General features: G+C 36.7%; 1 protein-coding gene across 1 annotated transcript; it reads left to right on the forward strand.

The window, feature by feature from the left end:
* The first annotated feature begins 676 nt into the window (after positions 1–676).
* LOC105700407 lies at positions 677–12085 on the forward strand. The gene is made up of 5 exons (XM_012426220.1): positions 677–830; positions 3090–3673; positions 8057–8223; positions 8480–8663; positions 10914–12085. Exons 1-5 carry the CDS (start codon positions 794–796, stop codon positions 11148–11150), a joined length of 1209 nt encoding a protein of 402 aa, XP_012281643.1. The 5' UTR covers positions 677–793; the 3' UTR covers positions 11151–12085.
* The last annotated feature ends 2862 nt before the right edge of the window (positions 12086–14947 follow it).

Genomic DNA, 14947 nt, shown 5'->3' on the forward strand with positions numbered 1-14947 from the left:
TCCCCTCTTTTCATGTGATATTCAAAACATCTACTTTTCATGCCGGATCAAATTCTCTACTCAATATTTACACTAAATTTCGCATTTAAAAGGTACTTCAGGGAGTACGAATGTTCATTTGGTGAGTCATTGCGGATTTAGTTGTCTCCGTGGGGCGCCATTTTCGAATTTGAAATTTGGAAGATAGGAAATATGAAGGTACAAACTAATAAAGTAATCATCTACATGCAAAGAGCAAAAAAATGTTTTTACTATGTTGTAGTAAACTGCCGATCTGATGTTTTATAATGAACTTATTTAATAACATAGACTACCATTACCAAATGTCATCGTTGGCGCCATTTCATTGAAATTTCTTCGTGTCCGTACATTCGTTTACCCCTTCCACTGCAAGGCGGTCTACATTAATATATGGTCTTAAAGCTGATTGGGTACAAGTGCCGTAGGCACACGTGACCCATGTGGTATTCGAGTTGACCCCTTTCACTGCTATGCGAGGTGGGGTGGATCCCTGAATAGGCCGCCATTAGGGAGCAGTGCGCGAGCCGCCCGCATTTTTAGCGAGGGCAGCACAGAATGCGATCAGCGAGCCTGCCCGTGAGGATCTCCGAACTCATCTCTATCCTTATATAGTCAAAGGATCATACTGCTTTAGTTAGCCTGAGTTGGCCTTTGTCAATCATTGTTCACGGATTTGTTTCGTACAGGTTGGAGTGTTTGTGGTGCAGTTAATTCTGTAATTCGGTTTGTCGTTCGGGCGGAAAATATTTTTCGAGTGAAAAACTCTATCAAAATGACAGATATAGATGCGAAAGTTAATATGTCTCTCGGTAAGTGGACTGGTTCCCGAAAATCCGTAAAATCCGTAAAATCTTGCCGGTTATCGTCCATAAGCATACAGCAGCGGTTTTTCCTTAAGCAAGGGAAAATGGCGACAGTTGAATCGCTTGGTCTTTTGGATGTAAAATGAACTTGTTAAAAAACTGCTGTCTGGCAGGGCCGAGCTTTTAACAATTCGATATAAGAGCGGATCGGTCAGATACAGATTGATTCTGGAATGAAACCCGAAGCCTGTGCGGACTTGTGAAATTCGATTCTTGACGACGCCCCACTAGACGGTGTCAGTGGTTCATGCATCAAAACAACTGGTTCCCTTAGAGAAACTAATGTTTTTATGTCATGCAGCTTATTTCATAGCTGTTGGATCGCTATGTAACACTATTTTGGCATTGCGATCTAAGTGCGGAAATTGAGTTTTTGGATTTATTAGAAAAGTAGCAAACTATTATAAGTAAAAAGGTTTCAACGCTCGCAAGGTTTTTGCTTATACATTTTCGTATTTCTCTTTGAATAACAGACTTTATTTTTACATCATGGAATCTGAAAGGATATCCTATGAATATGTTTGATACGTCTTTGCGTTAATATAAATTATTTTTGACAATCGCTATTCGTCGCCGATCTCGTGGACATTAATTTTACCGGCCTTAAACAATCGACTGGCCTGTGAATGAATAACACCAATGGTGAAACTTTAAACTTGATCCTAAGAATTGAAAGAACGCGCGATGAGAAATAATTTCATAGCCGTAGGAATTGGATAATGGCTTTAGAATATAGACGTAACTAATGTTTGATACATACTTGGCTTTTATTTGAACCGACTGTCAAGAATGAGGTGACATTAGAACTAACTGTGCATGCACTATTATGATAAGATTGTAAGATGAGCAGGTTCTTAAAAGAACTGCAGCTTACCGAAGTCATAATATATCTGCTATTGCATAATTGCCATATTTATGTCTAATGCACCAATGTGTCCCTGTGGAGGCTGTTAAATATTTCTTATATTATCTAATAGAAAAGTTTAAACTTATTGTGAAAAGAAAAGATTTGTGACATTGAGTGTCATTTAATTAGTATGAATATGTGTACGCCGGATCGTTACATGTGTGTATTTGCACTTTGAATCAAGTAACAAATTCTGTACTAATACCATGATATTTTAAGAGATATATGAATTAAATAAGTTACAATTATTTTAATAAAATGAGTATTTTGAAACATCTATTGTAGCAATTAAAGTAGTTTTATTTTTATCAAAAACAGAAAAGACTATCACAAATTGGATGAATAGATGTAAAATTTGTTGTTGATATTTAAAATGTTCATAATTCACTTGATTTTAGCAATTTTAATACAAATGTGTGATTTTTATTAAAAATAATTTCCATTTACTTTATTGTTAAAAGAACTATTTCATATATAAAAAGATGTTATGGTAACAACTAGGCATTTGTATCGAACAAATACATGTCAGTGCTGTGTAATTGGTCAGCTATTAGACATTGTAACTTCATTAAAGTTGAGAATTTTTTAACCCTATACAATCGAGAAGCGATTCTTAGTCATCATTGGTAACTTGGATGGCAAAGGCATCGAGTGCAAAGGATTAAATAGAATTATGAAGAAATATTGTCTGACGATATTATTGAAATACTATAAATTATATTTCCGAAATATGAAATTTGTTAACCTACCTGGATGTATAAAACTTAAAAAAAAAGGTTACCTACTTTTCTTGCCTTAAAATTTTATTTGGAAAAACTGCAATATTTTATAAATTAATTTATTATTATTTATAAACTGTAACAAATATCTTTCAATGTGACAATGGATGAAAAATCAAAACCCATTAAAATGCAATAAAACATGTAATTATCTGAACAGTAAAAATAGAAGCAGTACGTTTACGTTTTACCCTAAGTTTTAGAGTATAAATATTTTTAGTTATTGAACTAATCTGAATTAGTGTTATGGTATGTTCTGTAAAATTAAATGGATTTTTAATCACAACAAAACAATAAGATACCTCCATTAAGTTCTTTTGTTTAAGAATAGTATACACTGTTTTGAAGAGCCAATTAAACATCTAGATTTAAACTAGTTATTATACCTTGACAATGGTTTTTGAAAAATCGTAAAGACAAAGGAGTTTTTATGTATCTAGTATAAAACCTTTTTATGAAAAAGAACGTCACTACGGAGACTGTATGATCATTAAACTTTGTGATTGTTTTTCTTTTTAGATGAAATCATAAAGATGGAGAAAAAGAAGAAAAAGAACAAGCCAGTGATTACCAATGGAAAAGGTGGTGCAAAGAGAATTCGAAGTGGCAGTGCTCGAGGTCATGAAGGTTTTAAGGGCCGTGGAACTAAAATAGGAAACCAGACTTCGGGCCCTGCTTGGCGTAATCAACGTTATCAAACCGTTGTACATAGTGGCTTCATCAAGAAACGATACGTCAAGCCTGGCAACCTTACACGATCTCGAAGTAATCTATCTCTAAATCGTAACATTCAGAAAAATGCTCCTAAGGGTGGTTATATCGTTCGACGTGGTTTCGGAGGTAAATTTGGAACATATCGAAGCAAAAACCAAATTAATCTCAAATTCCTTGGGGTACAACAAGGAAAAGGCTCATTTATGAAGAACAGAAGTTTTCTTAAGAGAATTAACAGTCTTTCAAGTTTAAAAGATCCTAATTCTGTGTATAATCGCCTGGGTTATCAAAGCCCGGCCCAGATTGCTTATCGGAACCGTGTGAAACGTGCAAAGTTACTACTTCTTCAACGAGAGAATCAACGGATGACGCTAACCAATGAATTTAGGGTAAGCATTCTATTATGTAATAGCCAATACTGTCAAGTAAAACATATGTATTTTGCAGCATTTACATTTTTACAGCAAAACAATGTATAAAGATAACCATCCTAAGGGATACAGTCTGAAAATGTCAAGTTGCTTCCATGAACATTTTTCGAATTTTATGTCACAACTATCAACAGTAAATTCTGCACATACAAACTTTCTTTTTTACATAATACTTACTGTATGTATGGGACAATGTTAAGGGCCCAGTAAAGGCAAGTCATCCACTTTGAATTAAACGTCAGAGTCAAGGAAATCACGTAAAATTCCCAACTACTATTCTGCCAAATGAATTACATTTATCTGCAAAGACTAGGCCTGGAACAACCTAGATACTCACGAAACGTGTCAGACGGTCAATTTTTAACGAGATATAATCCACAAATTGGCCTGGAAGGGTTACCGACAGACTTATTATTCCGAGGCAGTAATACACTAATAAACACAATATCATTACAAACAGGACGCTGACATATTTTACATATCTACTGATTAATTCGACACCAATGACTTGACGAAGAAATAAATAATCCGGCAGAATAGCGGAGGGACTTTTTCAATGCTCCAGCTATCATTTTTCACGCTTTGAACTTGGGGCATCTACCTCCAGATGGTAAACTAGGCGCCACATCATGGATACCAATTATTTATTTAAGATGATATGAAAAGCGCTGAGAAATTTAATCGAAATTAAAATTCATCTAAACCCTTTTTGGTGGTAATGCCATTTTGAATACTCAAGTGGTAACATAAGCTGGCGCGTCACGTTACCGACCTTTTCTATTCATGGTAGTCTTTTACAGTCTACATTGAGAATTATACGAACTGAAGCGTTCCATATGTCATTTTAGTAAATATACATGATGAAGAAATCGATGTCAAACTCTCCCGTGAATTCATTATTCTAACGACTGTTTAGGAACAACGTCGCCATCTGTGACATTTAGGTGCAACTATATTTTGGCTCTAAAGATACGTGTTAGCTACGAGACAAGCCTTGCAATTATCGGTGAAAGTATTTTCCATATTTTCCCATCTGACTCTGTAATATTCCATTCCTGAAGTATTATAAATTGTTCGAGCTAGGTCCTGCAACTCTTCATTTTCGATTCTAAGCCTCCAAGAAGGGTAAAACATCGAAAACGTGCACGAACCACCCCATGTTGGTTTTAGTCCATGATCAATACATTTTTGAAGAAAAATGAAATTTCGTGAGCTTTAGGACCTACTTTAGAGCCTCCACGTTCACGTGGTAAAATTTGAAATTTGAAACGAATCGGTACACCCAATTCAGAGAACACTTTCACCAACGATTTGACCATTGAGATATATATAGGCTGACTGTTTCATATCACCTTAAATATTACATAAATGAAAACGGAAAAAGAAATATAAATGAATACTTTAATCCTTTCGCCGCGGAATCCCTTCCGTAGAACGGGGCGCCGCGCCAAAAGTGTAACCATTGCGCGCTCCAGTTCTTATGAAGGTGGCATTTTGTGGCCGGTGACTATAGTCATCCGTCGGGTGTAAGTGGCGTTTTGTGGCGGGTGACTATAGCCACCCGTCGTAGCAAAAGGGTTACCGAAGAAATCTTCTCAATTAAGTTCTGTATTGAAATCATTCAGAAATTTTAAAAATAATACCTTTATAGTTAGCTGTGTTTGACGAGTATACTCGTCGTGAAAACACACGTTTCAAATAGGTCGACACAGTTAACTGGTTTAAATGCGATCTGTAGATCGCATTTAATCCATGAAACTAATTATAACAAAAATTAAATTTGTATAGAATTTGTATAACGAAAAATATTTATATATTCGTAATAATTAATATTTTTATCTTAATAAATATTTTACTTTTAACTAATGTTTAATATAATTATTTCAGTTCTTCCAGTGATTTAAAACAGGCGTTGCGCCACTGACACTTTTGTTACTTCTTTTATGTTTAATATACCGTTTTCTTACATTTGTGTGTGTCAGTTTAAGCAACGTCTGTTTTAATCGTTGCAAGTACTTTTTAAATTCCGAAAATATCCCTTCGTTTAATAAATGAATCTGAATAGCCTGCCAAATAATTTAGTTGGCGAAAAAGGTTCAGCCCAATACATGGCAGTGTCACCCCCCTGTTCGGGAACGCGATTAATTAGCGGTGTTTCACTTAGTTATCACAGAAAAAAATCGTCCAGGATTTTTCGACACCCTTTTGTGTGTAACTCTTTCATATCGCTTTAAGCTATGTATGTTTTATGCAAATGGCGCAAAAATCATTCGCGACCACTGAAATATGTAGTAAACTGGAACGCACAGCAAGCTTGTTTCAGAATGAGATAGATTTGGATGCATCCGTATCCTTGTTGCACAGGGTCCAGTAAGCATTAAAATCGTCGCGTTAAAACTTTCGTTAGCATTTTCGATATGGCTACCCAAGCATCTTTCGAGTAGATCGTCCCTGGTAGGAGATGCCGTTTCATCTCTTCGTCAAGTAACGGAGTAAGATCTTTAAGATTTGGATGTTCGTTTAAAGCAATTGCCTGGTGCTGCCACTTGCACCAGATTTCACGCTAGCTCACGGTATGCGGTCCCGGCGCTCTCGACCACGTGCGATAACTTCGGAAATATTTCATATTTCGAGTTCTCCCCTTTCCAGTATATTTTCAATATATTACACTTTTCAAATCGATTTTTTTTCATTCTAAAAGGTTTGCTCCCCTTAATCGATTCAATAATACTAGTGATACTTAGAAAGTATATCTGAACAATTAAAAAACATTTCTCTGGTAGGGTGAAATATATCAGGAAAGATCATTTATAATTATTTAAAGTGATATGAAAGAGTCAGCTTATATATATCCGAGAAGTTAAAACGTTGGTGAAAGTGTTCTCTGAATTGGGTGTACCGATTCGTTTCAAATTTCAAATTTTACCACGTGAACGTGGAGGCTCTAAAGTAGGTCCTAAAGCTCACGAAATTTCATTTTTCCTCAAAAATGTATTGATCATGGACTAGAACCAACGTGGGGTGGTTCGTGCACGTTTTCGATGTTTTACCCTTCTTGGAGGCTTAGAATTGAAAATGAGGAGCTTCGGGACCTAGCTCGAACAATTTAGAATACCGTAGAAATGGAATATTACGGAGTCAGATGGGAAAATATGGAAAATACTTGCATCAACGCTTGCAACGTGGTATACACATGCTTTTATTTTCATCTAACCAAATAAAACTTAAAACTAAATCTGATGAAATAAAAAAAATGAAAAACTGAATTTGAAATCATTTTATTTGGCGAGCACCCGAAATGTACTCATTGGACTTCTCGTTAGTATTTCAGTGCTCACCAAATAAAATGCTTTCAAATTGAGTTTTTCATTTTTTTTATTTCATCAGATTTAGTTTTAAGTTTTATTTGGTTACATGAAAATAGAAAACTGTACATTTTCATAGACACCTGATTTTAAGTGATATTATTTTTAGAATAGATGTACTTGTATTATGTCGAACAAAATGTACAATAATTTGGCAATAATATCTGATTTGAGAATTTAATAAAGTGAAAGTACTAACATATTTGGCAAAAATAGTTTATTTCCACTTGTTATTTAAAAAAAAAAAAACGGTGTGAATTATTTTTGCAATTCAAGAAAGGAAGCGAAGTTTTTTTTCACACCTAAGGTGTCTTTTGAGGAGATCATTACTTTACCGAGCTGACACGTGGAACGCTTCATTTCATACAATTCTAAACGTAGACTATAAAGAATTTCAATATAAATATAAATGTCGGTAACGTGACGCGCCAGCTTATGTTACCACTTAAGTATTCGGAATAGCATTTGTTACATCTGGAGACGGAGAGGGAAAAGAGGGAAAAGAGGGAATTCGTATACAGAAGGGAAGGCGAGACCTAGCCCCCGCGCCTGCCTTGCGATCAAGGAATTGGAGAGACTTGGGAAAGGATTTTTATACAGAAGGGAAGGCGGCGAGACCTAGCCCCAGCGCCTTCTCTATAATCAAAAGGAATTGGGCATAGAAATTTGGTGGGCCCCTCAGCGAGTCTTACCGTTATCGGTGGAGGTGTAGATGGTGAAAAAAGAGAAAAATGGGGGTTCTTTTGACTTGGTTTATTGTGTAAAAGGAGATCGTGAGAATATACGCGCGCGCATATATTTATTATGGATGCTCGTGCAGGGAGCGTTACGCGGGACGTAACACATTACTATAAAAAAGGGTATAAATGAAATTTCTCAGCGCCTTTCATGTCATCTTAATGCGATGGATTCTCGTGTGTGAAACAAAATGGAAAAACGTACCACGAAACTTATTGAAATACATTGTTTTTCACAGATCTCACCTATGGGAAAATCACTTACGGCTCTTCAAAAACGTGCTTTGGAACGTCGGCAACAAATGCTAACGACTCCGCGTCGTTTCGCCCCTGATGGACTTCATTCTGAACTAATCTCACGTGCACAAAGACGCGCACAGTATGAACAGAAACTCCTAAGGATGAAGTATGATAATGTTAAATTCAGCGCCAGTTAACCTTCAAAACTTTCACTATGTCCGTGTGCATGACTTTTCATTTATTAATTTTTCTTTATAATAGTAATTATCAGTGTACTTTTAACGTTTATACTTTAGACGGTCACAACGTTTAAATTATATTTTCTGTCAAGTTTTCATATCACATGTTGACTCACGACCGTCAATGTAATATAAACATTCTTGCAGTTGTGCTATAGGTGAATTATTTTTTTATTCTTGCAGTTCTAATCGAATAAATTCTGATTTCGATATTGACTACATAAGCGCACTAGGTGAAAATTATCCACCCGGTCGTCGACGATCTCTTAGCTTGTCGCAAAGTCAAGCCAGCATCAGTACGAACAACTTTCGACAACTACCGAGAGGGCGATCGCCATTTAGGCAAAACATGCAAAACGAGAATATGGTAATCATTTTTATTTTCATTAGGTTCGCATTTTTAATATATATTAGTATATGTAAACGCATTACTTACCGCTTGCCAGTTAAAGCAATACGTAGAAAAACCGCGGTCATGAAAGTAGACCCGTTGAATTCATTTATAGGCCGCAATGGTCAAAGTAATAATCGCATATGAAACAAATTAATACATTGTGCGCCATATGTAAGATTCAAAATTGGCAGGATTTGGTTGCTGTGAAAAAACCGCCCATTTTTTCATGAATTGCAAGTTACGATTACAAGTATTATTCTCATTACTAAGATCAAATGTGATAACCTGGCGAATTTGTGATCGAGCATTGTTTTATTCCATCTTCATCCAAATGGTCGCTAGCTTGGTTGGCTAAATGGGCATATCTTCGTAGAAACTAAATCCCGACGATTTTGAATTTTTTTTATAAGACTTCCTGTGATGGGTAAGTTGATAAACAGAACATTATGAACAGTGCCGTGCGGCAAAACTATAGTTTCCGTGGCGCCAAGGTTTGACACTTGATTACAATTGTGTATGATATGAACAAATATCATCTAAAAGAAAAAATTGATATCTCAATTAGTTTGGGAGATATTCATTATTTTCTTTGATTTTAGATATTATAATTTTTTTTTTAAATATCTGGAATACTGTGCGAGATACAATAAAATTTCATCTAACCTTTTCGATAGAAAATGTAATTCCCTATAAGAAAGATGATATGTATTTTTATCGTATCTTGCATAATTTTTTGTAGATATAAAGGATTTAGTTGAAAATGACTGACATGACCGTTCATGTCAATTTTTTCGAAGAAATACGTAAGATACGAGTGAACTACATCCAACCTTTTTTATAGGAAATTTAATTTTCCACAAAACTGCTTTCATGTATTTCTTTTGTATTTGTTATAGTTTTTGAGATATTGCAAGTCGAATTTCAAAGGAACGCGTGTTTTACAAATTTGACAATCTTGATGCCATCTTTGAATTGGGGTCTATGACGTTTCAGTCCCGTCGATTCGTCCTGTTCAAATCAAATTCAAATTAAATTCAAATTTGTGGGTCCCGGTTGATTTATTTTCCAATTGTCATTAAAACGATTTCTTATACCCGGTAGTAAGTACACACCAGAAAGTGAACAAAGAGAAGAAATCATATTAGAAACTAATTCATAATCCCTGTCCGTCATCGGCTAGAAATGCGTGGCTGGGGGCTTCGGCCTCTAGCCCTCTCCTCCCCCCCACTAAACTAAACCACACCAGATGACTATATTCGTTAGACAATAATTCATGAAACCTAGGGGGCGTGGAAACCAAAGAATCGGCCGGACCGAACTTTGACAGTTCTGACGAAAACTGCTACATTTTTTTTCTGGGGGGCCGCGCCCCCTAACCCCCATCGAGGCTTCGCTCCCTGGACCCCAAACTTTGCAGGATCAATAACTATTAATTATTTATAAAAAATAATATATTAGAATAAAATACTATTTTTTCTATATTTAAATTCATGTGTTCCATGCAAAAATTTATAAGAAATAATTGTCAAACCTTGGCGCCACGGAAACCGTAGTATCCCCCCAAAAAAAAGCATCAAGATTGTTAAATTTGCAAGGCACATGTTTCTTCGACTCGCAATATCTCTAAAGCTACGTCAACTACGACAAATACAAAAAAAAATACATACAATTAGTTTTATAGAAAATTAAATTCCCTACAAAAAATGTAGTATGTTGTTCACTCGTATCTTACATATTTCTTCGAAAACATTAGCATTATCGTTGTGTCAATAGACATTTTCAATTAAATCCATTATATCTAAAAAAAAGTTATGCGAGATTCGATAAAAATGCATATCACCTTTCTTATAGGGAATCACATTTTCTATCGAAAAGGTTATATATAATTTTATTGTATCTCACATAGTATTGGAGATAGTTAAAAAAAATTAAAATATCTAAAATTAAAGAAAATAATTAATGTTTCCCAAACTAATTGAGATAATCAAGTGTCAAACCTTGGCGCCACGGAAACCGTAGTATCCCCCATATATACATCATAAACCTATTTATACGATATGTAGTCGCAATAGTTTATCTTTTTTTTTTTTTTTTTTGAGGCGTTTGTATGGATGTTCTTCGAATTTCATACAACGATAATGTTGTATAGAATATCTTGATGACACAGTCATAGTAGAAAATTGATTTAATATATCGTTATAATTTGTCTACCGTGTGTTGCAGATGAATCCTCTCCAAATGTTCAATCGGCAGAGGTCAAGATCGAGATCAAGATCCAGGATACAGTCTAACGCCAAGAAACTTGTGGTTTCATTTACAAATAAGTCACAGAATACGGATGCTTCTTTTCATGCCGATGATCATGCATTCAGTGATGTGATGTATAGTCTACATGGTACAGATGGTTGTGAAGTTTTAGGAGTGACTGGTCAAACCCTCAATAGTAGATTCAGTTCTTGAACAAACCGTCAATAGATTCGTAATCGTATCTAAAACTTAAGACTGCAGTGATCAGAGAGATATATTTGACCATTTGTGACCTACGTAGCTAGGGTGTACGTTAAGAATATTCAAACATTCAACGATTGATAATTAATGCGCTGTCGACTTCTTACAGCTATATCGGTCGAAAATAGAATGAAAGATTCAATATTTGAGACAACGCGATATGTACACGCATCTCATAAAATTGACGCAAGCGTTCATCTTGCAGTGATACAATGTAATAAAATTCACAAATAGTGCTACAAGTAGTGAATTCTGTGTCTCGGTGAAATACGGACAATTCTCGATTCTAATTTTTGCAGCACCATATTTACATGAAGATTTTAAAATTCCATTCAATAGAGATTTACACGTACGGATATAATGAAAATAAGTCACAGTTTGGGGTCTTAGTAATATTTGTTATTACCACAAGATTAAATAAAAAAGATAAAAAAGACTTTTCTAGTTGAGTTGCAAGGTACACGGAGAAAAAAATTCGAGGCAATTTGCACTGCCGTGCGTTTACTCGTTTTATACTCTAAATTTTATTTTACGTTTTCTTACGTATTGAAATGACTAAGAACATTTTTTTTTGTTATGAAGATTACAGTGCCCTACAGTCACGTGGCAAATATGAAAGCGTTATTTTTTAAGGGTGTTCCGAATACCAGCTAGTAATCGAACAACGAGAGTACGTACGTAGAGTACATTACTTCACACGTTAAAATTGCGGACGAGTACGAAGAGTCGCTGGAAATTGTTGGAATAGCATTAACACAAATTTAATATAGCCTTTAAGTTAATTGTTAAGTAATAAACGTAAGATAACTGGCATTATGTACAATGGTAGTACCGCACTGACGATGTCTGAACTTTGTAAAATATAGCTATAAAAGTGCAACCTATAATCATAGCGTTTTCTTGCCATTTGATTCATACCTTAAATAACTTACAAGATTTCGTTTCGGTGAAAATTTCTTTGGAAAAAGTTGTTTTAGGTGCTAACTCGGTGAACAAAATACTGATACAATATTTAAAAGAAAAACATACTTTCCTCTAATAATGATTTTGACCATATCCCCTTGAGGGGGAATGGTACATTGAAAAAAATTCTGGGTTGACCGTGCTGCGTTAACGGCAAGCAGGGGCAAGCGTCGTGACTGCACCGTGCCTTGGAAATCACGGCAGAAGCTCCATTCCGGTAACGTCGAGCGTAAGTGTCACAGGGTGCCGGGCCGGGCTCGATCAAAATTTCATACTTCACATAAAATATAAAGACATTATTAACCCTTTGCGGTCGCATTTTCCCAAGATCAAGAGAATTTTGGTGGCTGAGAGTAGACATACGACCGCAAAGGGTTAATGAGCAATTTCTTAGAAATCAGATGTCTATTGTACTACACAACAAGAGAACCCGAAATTTACAAGTTTTGTGAGTTTTCGCGATGCATGTATTGCATCGAATGGAAAATTTCACCCCTTGGCACTCGAGAGGGGACTCATAGTCGCCACTAGCAACTGGAATGGCAAAAGCCTAGAGTGTAAGGGCCACGATAAGTATGGTCGTGTAGCTGACTGTTTCTGCCAGTCGCCCACTGCGCATCTTCTACAGCGCAGGATGTCACGACGTATAACTAGCGCTCGGAGCGGAAAGTTTTATGCGAAAGAAATGTTCTCATTGACAGCTTCGCATGTCGCATCCAAAAATGTCGAGTTCGACTATTCAACGGCGGTTCTCACAAGGGAAGTTCCTCAATCCAGAAATTAAAAAAACCTTGAAACTTGGGGGATATTTAGAGTGTCTATGTGAGTTACAAATGTCACTGTCTACATGAGTATTGAATAAGTCATTCAAATTTCAAAGGAATTCGTTCGATAGATTTCGAGATATCGTGGTTACCGATTTGAAAAATGTAGTTTTGAGAAAAACGCGTTTAAAGGTTCAAATACGATTATCACCAATAAAATTTCGATTCACCCTTAATCTGATATGCCTGATTCATAAAGTGAACCTTCAGTTTCCTCAAAAAAATCTTGCAAAGCCGGTAGTGGCTCCCTGGCATCAGTTCTCGGTCTTTTAGCAAAGTCGCTCGTGCGTCGTTCGGAGCGGCAGATACGCGCTTCATTACGGCGATCGGCGTAAGCTGGAGTTACGTGGCCAATTTGGCATCCCATTGTAACCAAAACTTTCAAAATACCATTAAATTCTTCACTGAAGATAATAACGGCAAGAAAAGTTGCTATTTCAACGATCTTTGTGCCAGAATGCAGGTGTTTAGGAGCGAAAGTCCAGATCAATGAATTCAATGATTCATTGTTATTTTGTGTACGTAATTTTGTGACCAGTTGATGAGCTTATCGGTAAGTTTTCCAGACTCTTTTCCACCAATTCCTTTATTATTTTTTTTAACATTCCAGAGTCACGTTCCCATTCTCTTCTCGACATGTCCTACACATTGTTTTTTCACTACTAAATGATTTTTTTAAGGGCCCAGGTAAGAAACCGAAGCGCAAGAGATGGAGTCCGATGCTCCACCTGGTCTGTTCAACGCTGTAACTTCCGAACGACTTCGAATATCGGAAAATCACTTAACCCACATATTCAACACTATATTTCGATGCAATTCATGCAAAAAAAAACATTCATTTTTTGAACCGATCACACGGGATGACCCCCTTAACGTAGTTTCTAACCATCTTTTCCCGATTCGCCCCGACCAATGCACTGAAAAGGAAATCAATTGCTAAAAAATTGAAGGTTTAATTTTTCTCAACCTGACTTCAAATACATTACTGTAAAATGTAATCGAAAGATTGAAGTATGCACAAATTGAACGAATAATGCTGTAAAACCTTCATATAAAAAATAAGTTTATGAAGCAATGAGAAAACCACAGGATTTCTCGTTAATTTAAAATTTGATTACATGAACACATTAAACTTATGACAGTAAAAGGTTGAACCATAATTGGAGAAAAAATGTTATATTGAGAAACGAATTCACAATTTTGCAATATGATTTTATATGCAAACAAGTTGTAGCGTATTTCGCGACGGTCGAACAACCCGGCTACATCCCAAAGTAAATTTAAATGGCCAATATTTCGATATATCAATTGTCTGACAAACGTGACACATGGGCGGAAAAGGGCAGGAGGGGGGGTGAGTCACACGAAAAGCGTTCGAGTCCGTCCACACTCAATAGTGGCGGTAGCACGACGACTGAGGGTCGGTGCGGTAAGGGGACCGCATACTTGTGTCTCTCTATATCCGCCCTAGAGGCCGTGTGTCCGAGTGAGATAGCCTATTTGATGCGCTATCCGTTTCATAGAACAGGACAGCCTTATGTGTCCGGACGCTGACCAGATACCGCTTTCGCGTTGGCGTGGCCGGCATGACTCGGCCGCTGACTAGGGGCTCGAGGGGCGTGGCGCTCACGTTTGCTCCTACGGGTTGTAATGGCCTCGTGCTTCCAATACCACTCTCAAAACAACGGTCTCGGGCTTTTCACCCCCTGCTGCGAGGGTCTCGATGTCGGTTCCCCGATAAACGGATTATTGTCAATGTTTTCGCGCCGGCGATGAAGACCCTCTTTCTACTCCGGGCTACGGCCTCGTTCCTTCCGGAACAGCGTTCTCGCTTGGACTCGTTCACCCGCAGGCCTTATCGTCTCTTCCTTTCATGGCTCGCAAGGTGGATTGTAATTTTGCGACGACCGCGATCAAGTGATTGACAGAGGGAAAGGAGGATCAATTCTTCTACGTGAAATG

This window comes from Orussus abietinus, unplaced genomic scaffold, assembly GCF_000612105.2.
Source record: "Orussus abietinus isolate OABI.00-Male unplaced genomic scaffold, Oabi_2.0 scaffold367, whole genome shotgun sequence".
NCBI classification, from domain to species: Eukaryota; Metazoa; Arthropoda; class Insecta; order Hymenoptera; family Orussidae; genus Orussus; species Orussus abietinus.